The sequence below is a fragment of the Perognathus longimembris genome, chromosome 1 (genome assembly GCF_023159225.1).
Source record: "Perognathus longimembris pacificus isolate PPM17 chromosome 1, ASM2315922v1, whole genome shotgun sequence".
Classification (NCBI taxonomy): domain Eukaryota; kingdom Metazoa; phylum Chordata; class Mammalia; order Rodentia; family Heteromyidae; genus Perognathus; species Perognathus longimembris.
In genome coordinates this window covers 133630693-133654942 of record NC_063161.1, presented here as the reverse complement: position 1 = coordinate 133654942, position 24250 = coordinate 133630693, and the positions used below count along the sequence as shown (strand labels likewise).

At 44.0% G+C, this 24250-nt stretch overlaps 1 protein-coding gene across 1 annotated transcript in view; it reads left to right on the top strand.

The window, feature by feature from the left end:
* The window catches only part of Gabbr2 (gamma-aminobutyric acid type B receptor subunit 2), a 324986-nt gene that overhangs the window by 142749 nt on the left and 157987 nt on the right, over positions 1 to 24250 (top strand). Inside the window, exon 3 of the mRNA XM_048337731.1 lies at positions 7649 to 7819. Within this exon, the coding sequence (XP_048193688.1) occupies positions 7649 to 7819 (171 nt within the window). The remainder of the gene's footprint in view (positions 1 to 7648; positions 7820 to 24250) is intronic.

The window sequence follows — 24250 nt, the reverse complement described above, 5'->3', positions numbered from 1 at the left end:
GCTGCTTACATGTGTATTCCCCTCCCCAAGACTGTTCTAGAACCAGCTAGGCCCACCAAAGCACACTGTATGTATATTAGAGACAAACCTTGGAACCAGTTAGTGTCTCCTCCCTGTTCTACCAGATCCCAGAAGAAGGAGCAAGGCCCAGAGTCATCACTTGTCCTCTCCTGGGGCTCAGAGCTCTGAATTAGGATGAAGAAAGGGACCCTTGTATGATATCAAAAGATCAGTTCCGGGAAGTGGAGGTGTGGCTCAAGTGGTAGAGTGCTAGACTTGAATGAAAAAACCGAGAATGCAAGGCTCTGAGCTCAAGCCTCCATATTGGCACCAAAACAAACAACAAACAAACAAAAAACAGTTCCACATCTGCCTTACAGTTATGTCTCCTTTCTGATGACATACATAGCTACTGTCTCAGATAATCTATCAATCCCCAAGTCAGACCTGAGTTCAGGAAAACTCTCCTTGGATGGTTCCTGTTTGATGGGCCATTGCATGCATGGTGGTATAAAGGGGTTAATTCATCCATCCATCCACCCACCCACCCATCTGTCCACCTACCCACTCACCTATCCAGCCATCTACCCACCCATCTATCCATCCATCTAACCAACCAACCTTTGCTTTCAGGCACATGAGGCAAGGAATCTGAGTAGGTAAGCAGGATGACAGGATTAGGGAAACCTCCCTCCCTGAGAGACCACACTGGCTCCCCAGTGTTGATGGACTCACCTCAAATTGAGCCTCCACTAACTCCCAGGACAAGCTCAACCCCGAGTTCTGTGGGCCTTTGTCCTGCAGAGCTAGATGGTCTACGAACTTCTCTCATGACTGGACATCATCCCACCACACAGGGAAGCCAGCACTTGCAATCTCAGTTTTACAAGTGAGAGGATGTTGAGTGACTTGCCCAAAATTATGCAGATAGCTAAGGGTCGAACTCAGGTGCAAGCCCAAGGTCTCTGGGGTCCAAGTTTTTGTTACTATACATCCCTCCTTTCCAAGGTGTCTTCTTACCTCTATTGAACCAGCAGAAAGCCGGATTGGAGGCATGGCTGGAGTGGTAGTGAGCCATGATTGATTCAAGGCCTTGAATTCAAGCTTTGGTACCAGCACATGTGTATGTGCACATGCATGTGTACACACGTGCATGTACACACACAGAATGTGGGGAAGAGTCTACCTCTGACAATGATGATTTATGCTGAGGCGAAGAAGATAACTTTAGAAAGATGTTTGGCATCCTAAACCTTACGTAAAACAATACCGTTTCCATGAAACAGAAAGCTTGAGACAAGAGAGTAGGGCAGAAGAGATAGAATCATAAAAAATTAAACTAGAAATGTCAATAACATAATAAAAAATACGTTAAAGTCAATAAAGCTCAGAGCTGAAGCTGTAGTGCAGCAAGTCAGGTGACTCAGAACAAAGACCCTGGGTGGCTGCGAGTCTTCTTGGCTGCTCAGCCACCACCACCACCACTGAGGAGCCGCAGAGGCCAGCAGAGATGGTGTCACTTAGGTCTGGAAGACTAACAGAACCAGGCAGTGCCAAAATGGTCTGGGGTGTGAAGAAACAAGGTCCCTCATGCCCTACTGCCAGGCTGTGGATGTTCTCACCTTTTACCAGAAATAGTGGGAGTTCTAAGATGTTCTAGAATGAGGAAGACAAGGGACCAGAGAGGAAGTCAAGGAAGGAAATATGGCAGCTAGGGATCTGGAGAAAGAACAGACAACAGGGAGTCAGGGGTTTCAGAGGAGAGGTAAGAATAGAATTAGTGAATGTTATCAGTAATATGCTATATGTAGTAAGTATGATCATGAGTATAGTAGATATAATAAACTCACTAAGATCTGTGTAAATAGGAATAATAGCTATGTGTAATATAGAAAGTATCATGGTATGCATAACAAATGTATGTAGTATGTAGTATAGTATACACAACAAATGCACTAACATCTACTACATAAATGTAAACAAGTATACTGTTAGGTGTCATGTTTAAAATATAATTAATAAAGTAAATTTATGCTGTATAGTGATGGTCAGTCTGAGTCAGAAGGTTTGAAAGTAATAGACTGAAGGACTCTCTGTCAAATCAAGAGTGCCACACCACATCTCTCCTGGCAATTGTGTTTAAATTCAAGAATAAAGGGGAAAAAGAGTCCTTCAGGCATCTGGGCAACAAGAACAAGCCAGGTAACTCCAAATGAACAGCAGCTCACCCTTGCCTCAGATTTTTCTCTCCATTACTTCGTAGTAGCAGCCCAAGAATTGTACACCCAACTGTTCCACCTCATGGCAAGGTGACCAGAAATGCCAGCACATCTTCAGTCCCTTCCCTTCTTCAGAATACCAACAGGTGCCTCTTTAGACTGAAAAGGAGCATAAAGAAAGCGAGGCCACCCACAAAGTGATAAATGTGAGGCCTGCTACTTGTCACATCACTCAGCATGTGCTTCTTAAAATCTACCCATGTGTTATTTTCAAGAAGTGTATGTTTCTAAACAACTCTAATTGCATGAAGATCAACGTTATCCCAGGCAAATTCAAGCAAAAAATAATAATAATAATAATAAGGCAAGGATCGTAATAGTAATGTCAAGCAAGAGATAGTCTTTGAAAAGGCAATAACTATTTACCTTGGTAAATATTCCAGTCCTCAGTTTACTCAATGATGTCTGTTAAATACCTGCTCTTTGTAGTAGGCAAGGTTCCTGCTCCAACCGATATAAAATCAAAACATCCAAAGAAGGTCCATGGAAACAGAAAAGGATTGGTCAGAGACAATGGAGAGAAATTTACTGAACTCTCATCTCAGCCTTTGACAGATGGAGTAAATAAAAACGCGGCACATATGGCTATAACATAACTAGTTCAATTCTATCGACTATGTACATGTGGTCTATTAAAGAATTCTGTAATTCTGTGGTTTTATAGCTAGAGATTACATCATTTGCTAGCCACCATGGAACTTTTACAAAAGTTGATTGTATAAAAAGCCACATAAAGTAAATTTCAATTAATCTGCTCTCCACCCCCAGCACCATACAGGCCAAATTCTCAAAAAAAAAAAAATACCATAAAACTAGATTTAACAAAACTGTAAATTAAAATGTAAAATTCTCTCTGAAATAAGACCTTGGTTAGCGATTAATGGCAAACCTCATTTACAGTCTGTTCAGAAACAAATTTTGTTATGTGGAATAAGGCACACAGCCCAGAAATGTGGATCTTCAAGCCAGAGCGCTAACACTAACAGCCCTGTTTGCGGGATACTGGTGCAAGGAGGGCCTAGGGAGCACACAGGAGCAGAAGAGCATCCATCAAGCCAGAAGCAAACACTGATGTTTGGAGTCCTCCAATCTGAGTTTGAGTACTGCTTCTGTACTTCTTCCTGGCTACGGTGGATATCCAAGTATTGCTCATTTCTGGGCTGCTACCTGCTTAGCCAATACCAGGAGTGTTAAGCTACATGAGCCTTCCTGACCCTCTCTGGGCATCCTTACCTAGAAAGCATTTAAATAATACTGCTCCTTGGGCTGTATGCCCAGAGATTCTTACCTAGTTGGTTTGGAGTAGGACCAAGTCTTCAGATTTTGAGAAATCTCCCCCCAAATGATTTCATTGTACACCCAAAGTTAGGTGATCTTCCCTTCCCCTGGCCACCCAGTGCTGAAGTTCAGTAAGACTATGAGACGCCTACAGTCTGCCCATGGCAGGGAGTTTTAAAAGGCTAAGGCCAGAGAAACAGTAATGCATAGCAATCGAATCAAAGTGTGCATTATCGCAAATGATGCAGAAAATGCCAGCTCCGGTTAATATTTTGCGCCCAACATGATTTAGACCCAGAGCATATATTGTACTCTAAGCCCATTGTAAACACGATGGGCCATTTATCCACTGAACGGTAACCACTGTAATTACCTACAGGGCAAACATATGAGGTTGTTCAAGCAACAATTAATTGTAGACCTGGAAGTAAAGGGACAATAACACTGAAGTACCAACCAGAGTGTGATTAAGAAATCACATCAGAAAACCAATATTTCCAAAATGTATTGGCTAAGCATTTGGAGGGATACGAAAGCACAGAGACTATCCTGGATCCTGACATAGTGTCTCCAGACTTCTCTAATAGCTCCTTCTAAAACTGGTGAGCCGAGGAAGCTTACGCCAGCATCTTCATCCTGAGAGAAGATTTAGGGTCACTGAAGTTGGGGAGTAGAGGGCTGTAGGGAGCTGCTGCTCCTTGCGCGCTCTGTTAAATCTACATATCACCTGTAAGCAGGTATCTGGAATGATACAATGTTTGGATTGGAGGGTGCTCTTTGTGAGTCTGGTAGGTTCTTTGTTTAGAAAAAGAAAAAAAAAATATGCATGAGCCAGGAACCAGTGGCTAACCCTTGTAATCCTAGGTACTAAGGAGGCTGAAACCAGGATGATCTGGTTCAAAGCCTTCCCAGGCAAAAGAACAAAAACAAAGTCTATGGGATTTGATCTCTAACCAGCAAATAGCCAAGCTGGTTCAAGTGGTAGAGTGACAATGAGGGTCTGAGTTCAAATCTTGGTACTGGTCAAAAAAAGTATCTATCTGTATATATCCATGCATACTGTTTCCTACAGATTTGGAGGTGGGAGAGGGGGTACACAGACCCCTTGAAAGCTGTCTGTTCTTCCCAAGCTCTGGTCTGGCCCCCATTTGTATGCCTCAAGTCACAAGATCTCACTTTTTATCATAGTAGGTGTAATGCCCAAGTCGAGAGAAACCCACCAAGAAGACCACCGAGAGCCAGACGTTCCGAAATGCAAAAGCAAGGCTTTATTCAGGCGAGCTGCAACTCGGGCCTTGTCCCTTACACCGATGCAGCGGAGATAGGGAGGAAGCCCTGAGCTGGATTTTTTACAGGGCTTATAAAGGCAAAAACTACGAAATTTACAGCAACCAGGTGTTTTGGCAGAATTAGGGTACGGACAGAAGGCTGATTGGCTTGGGGCTAGGGGGTTCTAGGACAGTCAAAGGTTATCAAGGGAGTTTCCTGGCTGTCTGGGTTTTTACAAGCTGTCCTGCCAAATGGGATGATTGACAGTCTTTTCCAAGGCCAGGCACAGCAGAGTGGAGCCTGACTTTAAGATAGCTTTGTTCTAGGAATCTACAAGCAAGGTGGGGAGTCTGACTTTAGGGTTGTTAAGGAATTTGCAGCTCAACAGCTTTAGCACAAACAAGCCAGTTCCTGGGTTTTATGCATGTTCAGGGTCATTTATATTTTAATGTAAACAACAAACTGACTAACACTCAAAACAGAGTCACTTTAATTTAACCCTTCAGTAGACTCACCATTGCTGGTCACCTCGAAAAATGAAGCTTCTTCCATGCATCCTGCTGGAGTTCTATTTACTACATACTCTTTCTGTTGGTCCTTATCCTACCAGAATCTTTTGTTGTTATTGTTGTTGTTGTTGGTGGTGATGATGATGATGATGATGATGATGATGATGATGATGATGATTTGGAGGTACTGGATTTGAACTCAGGGGCTTGTATGAGCACACTATCCCTCGAGCCATTCCCCAATCCTTTTTTTTTCAGGTTGTGTCTCGTGCTTTTCCCAGAGGCAGCCTTAGACCAAGATCCTCCTATCTCTGCTTCTCTTGTCTCTGAGATTATATTTTGGTGCCATTAAACCTGGCCTCTACCTAAAATCTTTTCATTCTTCCCTGACCCTTACAAGTCTTGGGGTATACCCTGTCTCTTGGGATCTTAGAAATGAGTTTCTCTTGAGATGATTTTTAGCACCAGGTCATGGCTGGTGGGCTGTTGTGTGGTCAATCCACAGAGTCTATCTATGGGGGCTGCTGACTGTTTGAAAGAAATGTAGGGATCTAGAGAATGACTGTCCTTCAATCTAGTCCAGAAAAAGAACAAGTCTTCACAGCCACCTTCCCTGAACCTGGGGCTCAGGGGAGGGAGTATTTCTCAGGTGGTAGGAGCCCAAGGCTCCAGGATATTGTTCCCTGGATACTGAATTGAGACTTGGTTGTATCAGATCTAGAACTGCTGCTGAGAATAAGCAGGGGTGGCAGCCTAATGCTTTCACCTCAACTAGGTCCTCCCTGAAACAAAAGAAGGAAGGAAAGAAAGGGAGGGAAGGAAGAGGAGGCAGAACAGAAACTATGGAGGAGTTCTTTCATAATCTCAGAGTGGAAAGGCCTTTCTAAATAGGACACAAAACCTAAGATGTAAATGAAAAAGATAACTGATAAATTCATCCACCATGTAAAACCCACTGATGTGACAGAAGACACAATAAACAACATCCAAAGACAAAGCACACACTTGAACTTCCCTAATGAAGAAAGATCACTTTGCTACAAACAGCAGAGGAAGACAAAGAGTCAAATGAGAAAGGAGACCAAGGGTGAGAACCATTTCCTAAAAGGAACTACAAATTGCTTAAACCCAGGAAGGGGAGACTCAGCCTCACAGAGAGAAAAATGCAAATCAGAGCTGAGGCAAGATGCCATTTCTTTACTGGCCTCTGAAGATCAAAAGGGTTGATAACTAACTTCTACAGATGAGCCGAGGGAGAAGGAACACAGATCAGAGATGCAAGAGAAGGAGTGGCATTTAAGCCAGGCAGATTATTAAAAATCCAATTTAACAACTTACTGGCACTTAAAAGAAAAGAACTGATAGCGGAGAAGGTGGACAGATTTGACTAGAGTGTAAATTAAAACACACGCACACATACACACGTGTAAAAGCAAATTGAGTATTTACAGCAACTATAATAACCTGAGTTAAATGCTATGCATTTTGCAAATCTTCACTAAATTCCAATGGAAAAGCACAAGAATACCACTCAAAACTAAAAATGTGAAAAGGCTCTTCTTAAAATAGTACAAACTCCCTGAGAAAAACCCAATGTTGTGTGTAACCACGAATGTAATCTGACTCTGGTGTTTTAGTAGTAAGTCATCACAGAATTAGGTAGAAAAATGTTTGACAGGACTGTGGTGAAATTGGTCTCATTATCTCTGACTAGTAAATATGCAAATTGATTTTTTGAAATCCTTCTTTGGAAATAAGTATACTCTTCAAAGGCTCATATCGCTCATATCTTGTCTTTATTGGGGAAATTACATCACAGACTGTCCACAGAGAGGCAGAGATGTCAGAAGAAAAGCTCTAGAACAGTGACAATAAATGTAACAAACCCACAACAAGCTAGAAGCAATCTAAATGCCCCCAAATTAAGGCTGACTCAGTAAATTGTGGTATGTTCCATATCCTTGACTCTGATGTAGCTATTAAAATGTTTATGATAAAAGAAACAGAAAAACAAAACCCAATAAAAATAAGATGTTTATGAGGAGTTTTGACAAGATAATTAAATGCTTGTGGGATGAAGTGAAGGGAAGACTGAATTAACGGTGTGCCTTTAGGGAGGGGGCGATCCCTGGTTCGTTTTCTCCCTCCTTTCTCCTTATTTCACATTTTTAATCTTCTCTTTCACTGAGATGCATAACTCTTACTTTCTGAAGAGCGATGGCAAAAATCCCACCCTGTGTGTCTGTGTCCCAGGTGAGACAGCCACGCCGACTCACAGTAATGATCTTGTCTGTCTCTCTTGTGTGTCCTCAGCTCTCCTTTGCGGCTACCACGCCTGTCCTAGCGGATAAGAAAAAATATCCCTACTTCTTCCGGACCGTGCCATCGGACAATGCGGTGAACCCTGCCATCCTGAAGCTGCTCAAACACTTCCACTGGAGGCGCGTGGGCACGCTCACCCAGGATGTTCAGCGCTTCTCAGAGGTGAGGGCCCAGGCCAGGCAGGGAGGAGCGGGATGTGATGGTATTTACCCACTGACAGCCACATAAAGCCATGGTAGGGATGTACATGTGAGAAAGGGATAGGAAGTGCACCCTGTCACCCTCAGTTTCCTTCCCGGCCCTAATACTGATGAGGCCATGTTTACCTAAAAGCAGAGGTGCTGTCCATGGTTTTCTCCCAGGGAAAGAGAAGACTTTGGATTTGTTTTGGTTTGGTTTTAATAATGGATTAAAAATACACATGTTTTGTGCTGTTTGGCCAAAACAAAATCCAGAATATACATGGCTACAGACATGGAAAAGTGCTTTTCCTTCCCGATTCCCCGAAACCCACTTAGTTTCCTTAATTGTCTCCTTTACACTGTGCAATTCATCTGCCCTAGAACATATATTTCTATATTAGAATCTATACATCTATTTTTATTTAAACCCAAATCACCCAAATGCCAGTGTTTTACATCTGTAATTCTAACTACTCAGAAGGCTGAGATCTGAGAATCTGGATTCAAAGCCAGCTTGGGAAGAGAAGTATATGACACTCTTATCTCCAGTTAACCACCCAAAAGCTGAAAGTTGTTTTGTGGCTTACATGGTAGAATGCTAGCCTTGAGCAATATAGCAAAGTGAGAACACAAGGCCCTGAGTTCAAGTCTCAGAACCAGCACAAAAATAAAAAAGTAGTTCAAGGGTTGGAGGCATGGCTCAGGTGATAGAATACCAGACCCAGCCAATGAACAAAAGCATCAAATCTACATTTTGAGTCCTGGTCTTGAACAACAACAACAAAAGAGCTCATACTGCATAATGTATATAGTATATGCATACTATATACTTTATATACGTATAGTATACTATATGTGATATATGATATATATATGTATACACACATCTTATTTTCTTTCATGAGATTTGAGGGGCCTTGCCTGGCCTCACTTTCTAACAAGGTGTGTTTATTCAGTCAAATGTGTTGTGGAATCAGTGCTGGGGATGGTCCCAGCTATGACATTAGGGCCAATCCTTGCATGTGTAGGGGTGCACTAGGCAATAGGTTTCTAGAAGAGGATCCTTTAGATCACTAGACCATTACAAACTTAGGAGGAGCTGCCCTCCAACAAGGCTGTTTGCTTTCTGGCCCCATCAACAGCTCTGGGAAATTTCTTTTTTCACATGTTCTTACACAACTTCATGACTCCTACCTCGCTGCTTCTCAACCCAGTCAGAATTTGGCCTGGGGAGAAACATCTAACTCCAAACAACAGAGGCTTGGTCTGGCAGACTCCTTGGTAGGATACTGACAGATGTTCTGAATGAGCAGGGAACAGGTGGATGATAGTAAGGGATGTGCAGGTCTGGGATCCTGGTTCTATTGACACCAGGCCCTGTAGCAATTGGGAACACCTGTTTCTTTCTAATGGCATCTTTGATTAGCAGGGCTTAAAGGACCCTAGGGACTACTTAAACCTCCGTATGATGCAGATGGGAGTGGAGGGAATGGGACCTAGAAAAGAGAACAAAGGTCAGAATTTCTAAGCACCTCCAAACTCATGAAAGATTATTCCCAGACATGTCAGAACTGAGGAGTTCAGTCCCAACCCCCTTCCAACCCCCTCCCTCAAGTTTATGGGTTACATAGACACTGCCTGATTGTAGCCTCCCAGGTTCAGAATTCTCACCACTCTTGGTCTATAGAGGATGAATTAGCAGCCTTGACCTTGGATATGTGTGTATTGTACAGTCCCAAACACCTTCACAGCCAGCACCCTGTGAGGAGAGGTGATGATGCCCATCTTGTGGACAGGGACCCTGAAGCTTGCAGAGGGTGGGTGGCTTCTCACCTTGGGGTGCACGCTGGTCAGAGGCCTGGCTGAGGCTGAGTGCCTGAACCTCCAGACTCTTGGCCCGTATTCTGTTTGTTGCACACTCCTCCCTGGGAAAGGCAGTGGCAGCTCAGGGCCATGTCTCTGTCTTTGGGAGTCTGGGTCAGGGATCTCTGCTAGAGTCTCAGCAGGAAGCTCTTTCCCAGAGGACAGGATGTGGCTTTGGTAGTGTTGCTGGCAAGGACCCCTGTCGATTTAAATCCCTCAGCCCAGCCGACTCCTCTCTGTGCCCAGGGGCTTTGGCATCTCTCACCAGCGTCTGGCAGCATGGCTGGAGCACTGGCCCTGGACACTTGCCAAGGGCTAACAGCTTCATGTGAGTGCAGAGGAAACTCGATTCCTTTTAGGAACCTGGTCGATCAGCAGTGCCAAGCACTTCTGTTCCGGCCTGGTGCACTGGAAGGAGTATTGAGTGAAAGTAATCCTGAAGTTGCAGGGGCAGACAGGAGAGCTTGTCACTGAGACACTGGGGCTGTGGAGGGGATAGCAGTCCCCCATCTCTGAGATTCAAGGCCTCATGTATGGTGGCCAAGAGGCCACTTTGCACTGGAGCAGATGAACTGATCTCTAGGCCTGGCCTTGGATAGCAGTGTGACCTCAGGCTATTGGTTTCACCTTGCTGACCACTGATTTATTAGACCTAGCACTTCCATCAGCATAACACAGCATCCCTGGCAGGAGAGAGAGATGGAGCTCATTCAGCCATGCTCTCTCTGGATGGGAGATGATGGAAGGACCTGGCACCAGACAGGCTGATCTCTAAGCAGCTTTTCTAGACTCTGTGCTGTGATGCCAGGTGTTCTCTTTACCTGCTAGAGCTATGGTTTGCTCCTTATGTAAAAGAGTGTGTTTACCCACCCTACTACATTGGGACAGTGAGATATGTAGATGGCCAAACACTCAAGAACAACCTGCATAACCTAGGGGCTTAGTAAGTGGCCATCAAATACTCCGGCAATTCATGGGATGGACTCTGGGAATGCATAGCCATTGGCTCAAAACATAGAGCTGTGTCCTCCTGTGTGGCACACATGAGGTGGGCTGTGCCGTGAAGGACCAGGTATAGATGGACATGGCCCCGGGGCTCAGCAAATGGAAACTTCTCACAGTGATGTCTCATTGGATCCTCAGAGACTTTTTTTTTTATTTTCTCTTGCCTTTTATTTTTCTGTGGTGGTCCTGAGGCTTGAAGTCAGGGCCTGAGTGTGATCTCTGAGCTTTTTGTTTATTGGTTTGTTTGAACTGTGGTCCTTAGATCTCAGCCTCCTGAGTAGCTAGGATTACAAGCATGAACCCGTGGTGCCTGGCTTGAGATGTTCTGGCTTTTGTTTGTTTGTTTTTTAAAGACATGATTGTCTTAGAACAGTGTTAAGTTCACAGAAAAGTTGTGAGAAGGCACAGATTTTCTGTGTATCTTGTCCTTACATGCCCAGCTTCTTCATCGATATATCGATATATCCTAATCAAAGTCCATAGTCCACATGAGGGTTCCTTCTGAGTTTGGACAAATACATGGTGACATTTATCCACCATCATAATGCTACACAGGGTATTTTCATCACCCTGGTTGGGAATCATATAGAAGGTAACCTTTTCTGAACAGCTTCTTGTTTTTATTTTTGTGAAAGTGTACTTAACTCTTCCATGTCTATTTTGGCTTGAGAGCTCATTCCTTTTCACGTGCGGAATAATAACCCATGATCTAGATATACCACCACTATCTGCTTACCTACATCCTGGTTGCTTCCAACTTTGGGCAATTACAAGTAATGACCATAAATAAACATCCACATAGGTTTTCAACTCCTTTGGGCCATTACCCAGGAGCTTCGATCACATGGGTAAGAGTATGTTTAGTTTTGGAAGATACTGCCGAATTACCTCCCAACACTGGCTGTATCCTTTATTTCCTTCCTACCAGCAGAAGAGGAGCATTCCTGTTGCTTCCCCTCCCCCTCAACATTTGGTGATGTCTGTGTTCTGGGTGTGGCCATTCTCAAAGGTGTGGAAAGATGTCTCATTGTCATTTAACTTGCACTTCCCTGACAGAAGAGGGATGTAGAGGTGCTTTTCCACCTTGCCTCAGGGTGTATGGGGATAATCATAGTGTCTGCTTTAGGGGGGCTGTGAGGTTGGGTGTGATAGGTAACTTAAATCACTAATTCAGCATAATGCAAGGGGTAGCATTATTTTAGCATCATGTAGAATCTAGTCCCTCGGCCATGGCTAGTCCCCTTTGGGACCCCTGTATATCTGGGTTTCTGGGGCTGACAGACTCACTCCCATCTTTTCCCTCCCTCCAAAGAGGCTCCAAGCCCCCTACCTGTTCGCTGGTGCTCAGGACTTCCAGGGCTGACCTTTCCCTACCAGAGGCCTCTGCCTTAGTGGTGGGACCCACCACAGCCCTTGATCTGCCCCAGACCAAAAGGTGGCCATCTGTGGAGCTGCTTCTTCAAAGCTCTGCCCTTTCAGGCCCTCCAGGCCCCACCCTGCCCTTTGGAGCCCTCCCCTCACTTGCTGAGCTGCCATCTGTCCAAGCCGTGGGGGTCTCTGGAGAGCTTCAAAGCCATTACTTGCTCTTCCAGAGAGCAACTTGAGAGAAACACCCCTGTAGTGGAGGGCAAGGAGACCACGTGATGCACCTATGCTCCCCAAGGGCCTCTCTGATGTGAATCAGCAGCCCTTTCCTGCCGATCTTGACAGGGATCCACTTGTTGGCATGGTTCAAGACCCTTCATACTCCTCCACAGGGCCTGTGTTATCTCCAGTCAGTCCCTTCACCCTACCCCAACCCCAACTCTTTAGTGGAGCCACACCCACATGCTCCTCCCCAGAGCATCCTCCTCACCTGGCTACTCCACTCTCTCCATCTCCAGCAGGATGGGGTCTGCCAAACCATCTCTCTGCTCACTCCCCCCTTGTGCTTCTCCCCTTGGCCTCGCTCTGAGTGATGTGGTAGTTAAGCTTCTTCTTCTGTCCCCCATTGCCACTGCTGGGTTCTGTGTCTCCTCTCCCTGCAAACTGCCTGGTCTGTGTGCAGTTGATGGGTAAGGAGTTCAGTGAGGGATCTCTAAGCAGTAGATCAGACAGTCTTCAAGGTAAATGCATGTGTTTTTTTTCTGTGGTGCCTGGAGTCTGACCGTAGCTAGGATGGTGAGATGAGGAAGTGGGGTGCAGAAATCCCCAGCCTTGCCGGCCTGTGTCCTGACTGCCCTCCTGCCTGGGTCACTGAGACTCAGTGGGAGGCAGAGAGGGGCCAGCAAATCCAGCAAGCCGGATTTCCACAGACCCCAGCCCAGAGCTGATGTCCTTTCTTGATGTGATGTTTGCTGGTAGAGGATTCTCCTAGCAGCACCCTCAGTGGAAAGTTCTGAGCCATCACCACATGGCTGCCTCTGGGTGGCATTGGTGCTGGTGTAGTTCATATCCCGCATGCCTTCCTGGAGTTCCCTCCGGTATAGTGAGCACTTCAGAATGAAGATGAATAATCAGTGGTTCCCAAAGTGTGATCCCTGGAGCAGCAGTGTCACCTGGCTCCACCAAGGCAGGCAGGCAGGCAGGCAGGCAGGCAGGTACTCGCCGTGGCCCAGCAGTCAAATAGGATGCATGTACACTAGGGTATGGAAGGGAGCGGGTGGCCTTTGGGTAAGACCACAGGCCTGAGCCCACTTGATCTTAGAACAGGGCCAACCAAGTAGATCAGGCAGGCTGGCCCCCACTCGTCTCCCCAGCAATCCAGCTCTCCACTGCAGGCTAGGAGAGCTTTGCCATTCTTCTTTCTGTAAAGGAGATACAAGGGGACTGAAGGCAGCTTAGTGCCCGCCCCTTGCCCCAACTTTTCTCTGGAGGATTTGCAGGTTGTTGTAGGTGACCTAGCTGTGGCCCGTGCACACACCCTTTCCACCATGCCCTCGTTTCTGTCTCGGGGGGGGGGGGGGGAGGGCTAGGCCTGCTGGGAAGCCAGCTGGAATGGCGGTGCCCATCCTTCCACACCAAAGTGACTGTGGGTGGCAGCCTCTTTGGGATTCAGTGGGGAGACATTTGAATATTGGCATGATTTTTGCCCTGTCTGAATAGCACTGTCTTAATGTTGCATGTACTAGAGAAATGGAAAGGGTTACCACCTCCTGGACGCTATTGCTTAAGGAGTGATTCCATCCAGCTGTTGCGTAGGGACTGACTCCATCCAGCTGTTGCTTAGGGACTGACTCCATCCAAAAGGAGACAGGTTAGAAGCAAGCATAAAGTCATCCGTTACATGGAGGGAAGGGGAGCATGCATGTACAAATGATGAAGGGGCCGCCAGATGCAGGGACCTTTCAAGTTTGGGACCACAGGGATGAATGAAAGTCTCAGGGGCCCTGAACATATGCAGAAGTGTGGACCAGGCCTTCTTCCTCCTTTGCCAGGAGCAGACCTGGGATTCTTGCAGCACTTCTAGTGAGTCAGCATATCTCAGGGAAGTGCAGCTGGCCAGCGGGTTCTACCTGTCCCTCTAAAGTGCTAAGACCCCTCCCGGGGAGAAGCAATGCCCAGCAGGGTCTCCAGTGCCTATTGCTTTGGCCTTGGCGGCAGTGCATACACAGGGTTCTCTGTACAGGGCCGGCTGTGTGGCTGGAACACTGAGTGGGGGCCCACCGCCTCGAAGCTAGGTATCCTGGTCTACCTCACGTGGCCTGACCTCAGGTGGCTGTGAGGGTTGCACTGTTAGCTCAGGGTGACTGCCCTTGGAGCCAGGCTGGAACACATGAGAAAGGGGCCATCATTGGTGACCCCCAGACCCTCCCATGGACACTTTTCTGCACCACCCATGGCCCTGGCCAGGTTCCCAGCATGCCCTGTGAAGCAGCTGCTCCAGCAGACCTTTCTTGGCAGTAGGAAAATGCCATTGTCGCTAGGGTATCTATTGGGGGGTGGGGGGGTGTCCCTGAAGCCACTCAGCATAGTGCCATCTGTGGTGCATACAGGACTCATTCAGGATCTGAGGTGGCAGGTGCCCACCCTTGTGGGAGCCAGGACCCCAAGGATTCTTCAAGCCCCACCTCACCCCAGAATCATGGAGGTGGCACTGTGAACCAGCCAACATCTCTCAAGGGCTTCCTCACAACCCTGGAAGTTTTTGCTGTGGGATTCTACATGGAATTTTTCTTCTTTTTCTTGGCTTACCAACCATCAGTGCACCGTACACCCCTCCACACCTGCTCCTACCCCTCTCCCCAGGATGCATTGTTCCTGCTGGGCCTCTTGGCTGGCAGGGCAGTACTTCTTGGAGAGTGTGGGTTCTGAGCTATTCTGGTTCATTCTGGCTGTGCATTCTCCCCCAAGGCCCATCTGCCAGGAGCATCTGAGCCATGTGAGCAAAGAAGCACAGAGGAGAGGTGTGGAGAGTCTTCAGGAATCACAGATAGTCCACTCCACACAGGGGGACACACAGGGGGAAATGGGGAGGGAGTGGATTGTGACAGAGCCAGACGGTCGAGGCCCTTCAGGGCTCTAGGTGGGACCTTCCTGCCAATAGGGGGAACTCAGGGGAGAGAGAGAGAGAGAGAGACAGAGAGAGAGAGAGAGAGAGAGAGAGAGAGAGAGAGAGAGTGTACACACATGCTCCATCAATCCTTAGACTTGAATTCAGGGCCTGGACACTGTCCTTGTGAGCCACCAGTGCCTGGCTCAAGGGGAGAATTTTTTTTATTAATTAAATTTTGTTGACAAAGTGTTGTACAAAAGGGGTACAGTTACATAATAAGGCAGTGAGTACATTTCTTGTGATATCTTACACCCTCGTTTTTCTTTCCCTTCCCTAGATCAGGTAGTCATATATACAATACCCAGTGTACCAAAATCATATACAGTAACCACATAGTGTACGCCAAAGGAGATTCACCTAGAACTTTAAATGTAACGTCAGCAATAGAATCCTCCTGTGTCCTTCTCTTGGAGTTGTTTTTGCTTATCCTCATTTTATATGATCATATGTACATAGCTGTTGAGCTATTGTGATCCACTAATAGGTCTATTCTAGACCTTTTTATGTTTAGTAGTTGTTTGGTTTTAGATATATAATGTAAGGTCGCTGACCCAAACCTGTGGAAATACCATTTGAAAAGAAGTTTTTTGTTTCGCAGACCTGGTCTTTACTGTCCCCGCCCCACCCTAACAGTCATATATCAAGGAGACCATGCCCTTTTGTTCTCTGTGTTCTAGGCTTGTCTCGCTCAACATTATTTGTTCAAGTTCTGACCATTTCCCTGCGAATACCAATATTTTATCATTTCTAATCGCTATGTAGTATTCCATTGTGTATAGTTACCACATTTTTTTGGATCCATTCATCTGTAGAGGGGCATCTGGGTTGTTTCCATATTTTGGCTATTGTGAATTGTGCAGCGATAAACATGGATGTGCAGATGTCTTTTTGATATCCTGACACCTGTTGTTCAGGATAGATGCCTAGGAGTGGTATGGCTGGGTCATAGGGTATGTCTATGCTGAGCTTTTTGAGGAACCCCCATTCTGTTCCCCAAAGTGGTTGAAAGGAGATGAAGCCAGGTGCTGGTGGCTCATGCCTGTAATCTAGCCATTAAGGAAGGTGAGATCCGAGAATCACAGTTCAAAGCAAGCCTGGACAGGAAAGGCTGTAAGACTCTTATCTCCAATGAATCACCAGAAAACCAGAAGTGGCACTGTGGCTCAAAGTGGTAGAGCTCTAGCTTGAGCAAAAAAGCTCAGGGAAGGTGCCCAGGTCTGAGTAAAAGCCACATGATTGACCAAAAAAAGGAGGTAAGAAGGTGAGAAGATTACAGTCTTAAGGGCAGATTGGGATAAGCAAATCAGAGACTGAGAAAACAACCAGGAAGTTCCTACAATAGTTTAAAAGGGAAAAAAAAGTATGAGATTGTGGTTACTTTCTTACATAAAAATGTCAAGTTCCCCCATTTGAAATTTGTTTTTGTTCTTTCATTTAAAAATATTAGTTGCTATTTTCTAACTGTAATATTGGTATGTGCTTAAGGCAAGACATACAGAGGCATGAAGGGGAAAGTTAAAAACCAGCCCTCACTTAATGTATGAATACATTTTCCATTGCTATATTAAAATACCTGTGGCTGGGTATTATAAAAAGGTTTATGAACTCTGCAGACTCATGGACACCAGCATAGACTTTATTCTAGTGAAGTCCTCATTGTGGATGGTGTCATGATGATGGGAGTGTATGCAACAACTAGGGGTCATGTGGCAAGTCCTTTCTCTCTTTAGAATGATATAACTTCTTTCTGAAAGCAGCACCTTTGGTGATGCAACTACTTAACACCAGGCTCTCAGTCTTAAAGGCTCAATCACCTCCTACCATAGCCACAGCGTACCCATCCTCCAACACATGAACACAACCACTGTACCACCTAGGCTTACAGCATGACAGTGGAATTCCTTTGTTTGTATGGTTGGTTGGTGGATTTGGGTTGTTATTATTTGCAATACTGGGGTTTGAACCCTGGGCCTTGTGCTTTCTAAGCAGTTATTCTACTACTTCCATACCTCCAACCCTAAAGATTTTTTCAACATGCATAAATGAACAAATAAGCATAAATGAAATGCATGCTCTTATATAGACATCACTTCTTTAATTCAACAATGCAGGGAAAATGTTTTCCCAGGCCCACAAATTCTCTCCACCACCATAAGTCAGGGTGACAACTCAGCATGGCTTGGTTCTGGCACTGGGGACCCTGTATGGGCTCCTCCATCACAACCCTCTCAGAGACACTGCTGGCCTCACTGTCTTCCAGTCTATTTGTTCTAGAATCTATTCTAATCCACTAATTCTGCAAATAGCCTTCATGATTATAGCTAAAGTTGTTCCAACTTCTTTTCTTAAGAGGTTCTTTGTTTGTAGCCAGGCGTGCTGTCACCCTTCCTTTGACAGCAGAGGTAAATGGATTAAGAGTTTGAGACTAGCCTGAGCTTCCTACATAGTGAGACTCTGACTCATAGAAATGTTTCTTTCCAGTTTCAAGGAACTTAGGATGGGACAAGAAGTGGCTATGTGTTCTGCTACCTTTTTCATCCAATCTGTTCAGAAAATAAATTCTCTTCTCTGCATAGGCTATCATTGACTCTGTGCCCTATTATAGAACAGGCCAGCTTATAGAACAGGTGCCAGCTTATTCTAATGGTAAGTAATAATACCATGGATGCATACTTTTTTTTGTTTGAACATCTCTGACCATTTTCCAAAGATAAGCTCCTAGAAATAGCTCTACACATTTTTTTGAACCTTTTGTGCACATTGCCAAATTGTGCTCCCAAAAGATCCTCCGAGTTCCGAGTTTCCTAGCAATGATGGAAGGATTCCTTGCCAACATTGTGTTACTCTTTTCTGATCTTTGGCAATGGCTGTTTTAATTTGCATTTCTTTGATTACTATTGAGACCGAATTTCTTTCTTTCTTTTTTTTAAATCAACATTCTTTCTTGCTTCTGTTTTTCCTTTTGTAAATTATCAGTTGATGTGGCTGGCACTTTTTCCTCATGGAATCTTCTTCTAAGTGCTAGTGATAAAGCTCTAAGCCCATTATTACATCTGTGGCAGATGTTTTGCTCATGTTTCTCATGACATTCAATTTTAGTTTTTGATGTGGTGGTTTTTTGTTTGTTTTTGTCAGGCATAGGGCCTGAACTCAGGGTCTGAGCATTGTCCCTGAGCTTTTTTGCTCAAGGCTAGTACTCTACCACTTTGAGCCATGGTGCCACTTCCAGTTTTCTGGTGGTTAATGAGAGATAAGAATCTCATGGATTTTCCTGCCCCGGCTGGCATTGAACCACAATCCTCAGACCTCAGCCTCCTGAATAGCTAGGATTACAGGTGTGAGCCACTGCTACCTGGCTTGATGTTATTTGATTTGTTGAAAATCTTAGAATTTTATAGAGTCAAATTTCTCAAGACCATATTTTTGACCTTTAACTTAGCAATTCCTTCTCATCACAAGAATTTTGTTTTCTTTCAGTACTTCCATTTTTCAGCTTACCTGGAATTTCCATATATGCACTGAAATATCAAGCCTTTCTCCTCACTTGGTCACTTCTGAGTTATAAACTTTCATCCATTCATGGGTCTGTTCTGTAGTTGACATTCCACTGTTTTATTTCTTTGTTGTTGTTGTTTGTTTGTTGTATCAGTACTTGATTGTGAATTCAGGGTCTGGCACTGACCCTTGGTTTTTCTATCAAAGATGGTACTCTACCACTTGAGCCACAGTTCCAATTCTGGCTGGTTATTAGAGATAAGGGTCTCATGAACTTTCCTGCTTAGCTGGCTTTGAACCATGATCCTCAGATCTCAACCAGTAATTAAAGTAGATATCTTTACACTGTAATCTAATTTATGGTCCTTCCTTTTTATCTCAGTCATCTTTGTTGTCACCAATTAAATTGTTGTGAGGCTCCAAAATGGCTCGTGGTGTTTTTGTTGTAATCTAAGCAAGTCTATCATTAACTTCAGGGAAACTTTTACATCTTTATAAGCCCAGATCGGCGCGTGCATGAGCATGGGACCTTTTCTCACCCTGATCTGGATCCTCATTAAGGCCTTGTTCTCTCTTCACATACATCCTCTCCATTACTCATTCACATTTATTCTTGGGGTCTCTGTGTTCATGGCTGCTTGGGGGAGTGGGATCTGTTCTCTGTGATGTTGTTAAAGTCTTAATTGCTGGAATGCAGAAAAACTCTTGATCTGTGTGTGCCCCTCTTACAACGATGACCACATTGACCTCATTAATTCTGGCAGTCAGTCCTCTTGGAACTCCCTGGAGTTTTCTAGCAAGCTAACAATAACATTTAACTCGAGAAGAAATCTGCTTTCTGCTTTCTGGCATGACATATTTATCCCCATCACTTTGTCATTAGGGTAGGACTGCTTGGGTTCTAATTCCAGCTTAGCTACTTGGCAGAGCTGGGTGACCTGGGGAAAGTCATTTAATATTCCTCTGTTCTTAATAATAGGGGCATAACCATAATTATTTAGGTCTACGGGGAGTGTAAATACACATAACACACTTAGGGCTTACAACAATGACCAAGTGACTATGTATGTGAGTGTGTACATCTGTGTGTAATTATTGTTGTTTTATTCACTAGTTTTTCTACACACACACACACACACACACACACACACACACAATTCATATCTAGTTCTGAGGTTTGAACCCAGGATCTGAGCACTATCCTTAAGCTTTTTATGTTCAAGGCTAGCTCTCCACCATTTGAGCCACAGCTCCACTTTCAGCTTTTTGGTGGTTTATTAGAAATAAGAGTCACGTGGACTTTCCTGCCTAGACTGGATTTGAACCACAAGTCTCAGCCTCCTGAGTAGCTAGGGTTACAGGCTTGAGCTACCAGAGTCAACCTCTATATACTTTAAGATAGTAATAATATTGAGTATTCTTGTCTTGTTCTTGATTGTAATGAGGGTACTGAAAAGCAAGGCTTGACATCCATCAGATATGACTCATCATGTGAAAGGAAAGTCTGTTTTTATTTACTCAACCTGTGTGTTTGAGATACATATTCAGCAAAATAAGTGTCTGTGAAGTATCTATATTGTTAGCTCCATAGTTTTTAAATTAGGCGTTAGTGAGAAATTATAATCATGAGGGTTTTTAAAATTTATCTTATAATGCACTCACACATCGAACCCTTATTTGCCAAGTGCCTTGTATGTATTGGTCATATGTTAAGCGCTGTGAACACAGCAGTGAAAGAATGAAAGTCTTGCCATCAGGGAGCTTGCCCTCTCCTGCAGGGAGACAGCTAATGAAGCCAAGAGCAGATCCATGTGTGCTGTGCCAGATGGTAAGTAGAGTGAGCAGCAGGGAAGACAGCCAGGGAGAGTGAACCCAAGCTGACATCTGAGCAGGCAACGAGGGGCAAATCAGTGGGATGTCTGAGAAAAGGAAGTTCCAGACACAGTAACAGGCAAAGGTGCTCTGTGGCAATGGAATAGTGTAGAGGTCTTTATAGCTGGAACAGCCTAGGTAAGGGGAATGGGGAGGGACTGGTTGGGAAAGGGATTTATGGACCTTATAAGACATTTGTGAAGATTTTGGCTTATGCTTTGAACCAACCGAGAAACTACTGGACACTGCTTTGGATTGCTTATATATTCTTTAGTTATTTATCTTTGTTATCCATAAGTGGTTTTACAAAAGGTTTTAACTCAATGTGTCAGTTTATGAATAAAATACATCTTGACTTTGGTTTGCTTTTTGTTGGTGGTGGTGTTGGTGATCTTGGGGCTTGAACCCAGGCACTGTGCCTGAGCTTTTTCGCTCAAGGCTAGCACTCTACCACTTTGAGTCACAGATCCACTTCCAGCTTTTCTGGTGATTTATTGGAGATCAGAGTTTCACAGACTTTCCTGCCTGGGCTGGCTTTGAACCACGATCCTCAGATCTCAGCCTCCTGAGTAGCTAGGATTGCAGGCGTGAGACACCAGTGCCCAGCATTTTAGTTTACTTTTATTGACCAAAAAAAATCTAATAACAAGCAATCCCTCCTTTTTAACCACCTGAAGTTGTAGGATTAAGTGATATTTCATATATATAATTATTTACAGCCATTACCACTGTCTAATTTTGGAATATTTTCATCAACCCCCCAAAGACATTCCATGTTCATTACCATTTGCTCATTCCACTTCCCTAGCCCAGCTCTATGATCTCCTGGTAATAGACTGTCCACATAAATGACACCATCAGATGTGTGCCTTTAATGTCTAGCCTACTTCACTTAGCATGATGTTATAAAGAGACACCTGTCACTTTTTATGGCCAAGCAATGTTTCATTATATGATTATAACACATCTTTTAATCCATTTACCAGTCAATGGACATTTTAATTGTTTCTACTTTGGGCTATTATGAATAGTGCTGCTATGAACATTTGTGTCTACCTCATTTTGTGTGGACATACATTTTCAGTGCTCTTGAATTTGTATCTTTGTAAGAAATGGGATGCTGGGTCATAAGGCAACTCCATCTTTAACATTTAGGAAAACTTCCATAGCATTTCCTGGTTTAACATCAGTGGTAATACTGGTTTTGTGTTCTCAGCAAGAATGGATGAGAGTTTCAATTCTTCCACATTCTTTGCCAATTACTTCCTATTTTTCATTAAAAATGTATGCATCCAGCCACCCTAGTGGGTGGGAAGTGCTGTCTTGTTTGGTTTTGACGCGCTTCTCCCTGATGAATAAAGAGGCCCGTATCTTTTCTTGAGCTTAGTGACTATTTGTAGATCTCATTTGGAGACATGCCTGTTCAAATCACTTATCCAACTCTCTTCAATGCCTTGTTTGTCTTTTTGTTATCAGAGGATTTTTTTTAGTTTATTTATCAGTTATACAGAGGGAGATTTCATTGTTATATCTCCATATGCTAACATTCTGTTCCAATCCATCTCACTCCCTTTATCATGCTCCCTGCCCTCCTCTTACCTCCTTGCAAAAAAAAAAAAAAAGCAACCCAATAGGTTTTCTTGTTTCACTTTTATAGTTTCCAAGCATCTATTTTGAGTTCAACCTCCTTTGTCCTCTCTACCAGCCCAACCCCTCCTGATAATCACCCCCTACCACACAATCTATTATTTCTTTTTCCCCACTTTCCCTAATCCCAAACAATCAAAAGTTTTCAGTGGGTTTCCCTGTGCTACCCAACTATACTTACAATATAATTCACCCCCTTAGTTGACTCTCATCTGCCTGGGTTTTAAGAATTGTTTGAGCCAGGCACTGGGGACTCACACCTGTAACCCTAGCTACTCAGGAGGCTGAGATCTAAAGATGGAGGTTAGAAGCCAGCCCAGGCAGGAAAGCCCACCAGATTCTTATCTCCAGTTAACCAGCAAAAAAACTAGGAATGGTGTTCCGGCTCATTTCAGATACGGGTACATGTATGTGATGCCATAGCCTTTATAACACCAAGCTAAAGAGCTTGCCTTCAAGGCCCTTGCTTCCTTTTACCACTTGATGGTCATCTTGAGTCTGGTCTTCAGTGATCTTGGACCCCAGACACACTTTCCATGGTCCTTCAGGTGCAGCCAGAGCCTCTGTTCACTTCTTCACAAATAATCATGGTCCTTGAGGTCAGCGAAGGTTTCTCCTAGAACCTTCCTTCTGTTCTTCCATCTTGCTATGTAAAGAGCTATCTGTTCATTCTTCCAGACGAAAGCTTGTGAGAAGTCTAATTGTCTCCCTTTTTCTTCATGTAGGTAGATAAGCTTTGAAAACAACACAAGTCTTCAGTCAAACATCTCATTATCTTATCTTTTGTTAACCAAATGTCCAGATCTTGGACTGTGTGTGTGTGTGTGTGTGTGTGTGTGTGTGTGTGTGTGTGTGTGTCAGTACTAGGGCTTGAATTTAGGGTCTGGGTGCTGTCCCTCAGCTTTTTCACTGCCACTTGAGCCACAGTACCACTTCGGGCTTTTCGGTGGTTAATAGGAGAAAAGAGTCTCCTGAACTTTTCTGCCTCTGCTGGCTTTGAACCACAATCCTCAGATCTGAACTTCCATAATTTTTAGGATTACAGGAGTGAGCCACTAGTGCCAGGCTAGATCTTGGACTTTAATGGGTTCTGCTTCTATTTACCTACTTTCCAATTTATTTGTGTTTACATTTTTCTTTATTAATATACTTCTTTACATCATTATCTTTTTTTCTAATTTCTTGGATCGCATACTTGTTTTTTTACTCTTGATTACTCTTAAATGTATTTAAGCAGATACATTTGTCTTTGATCATAGATTTATCCAAATCCTATATTTCTAGAATATCTCATTCCATTATAATAAAAAAATTCTATAAGTTTAGAATATTAACGACTTATTAAAATATCAGGCGTCTACTTCCCTAAGTACCAGCATAGTATTTGGGTACCAGGCATGAGGGTAAGCTGTAGAAATTGACATTGTACTAAGTCCCATCCCCCCAGCACCTCTAGTTTTACAATGTTACAATTAGAGTTTTTATTTACATCATGGATATTCTTTGTCAGTTGCTGTAAATGTTGCTGTTATTTTGAAACGATACTACAATGGCTATGATTTGGGGGTTCCATATTTACCTGACGACAGTTTCTATTGATGATGTGTGCTTTCCAGCGTGAGTACATCTGTAAGATTTTTTTTCCAGGAAGGTTATGTGACTTTCATATCTACCACGTCCTTATATAAATCACCATTTCTCTCCATTGCTTCTCCTATGGGTGACAAAATTATCTAAGTATAGATTTCCATGATCACGAAATGCTTCCTCCAGCCTCTCTAGACATTATATCGATGTTGTCAGGAAGCTTGATGCAATCTGATTTCATATATTTGTGGATGAGTCTCCCCACCCCTCCTACACACACCCTATACTAGTTACTGGCAGCAGACGTCCTCCAAGTTGACAAAGAAAAATAGCAGGTATCTAGTACGTATATGTTTTGTCTCAAGTATGGCTGCCGTTCTCATTGGAAGGACATGGCCTTTCTTCAAG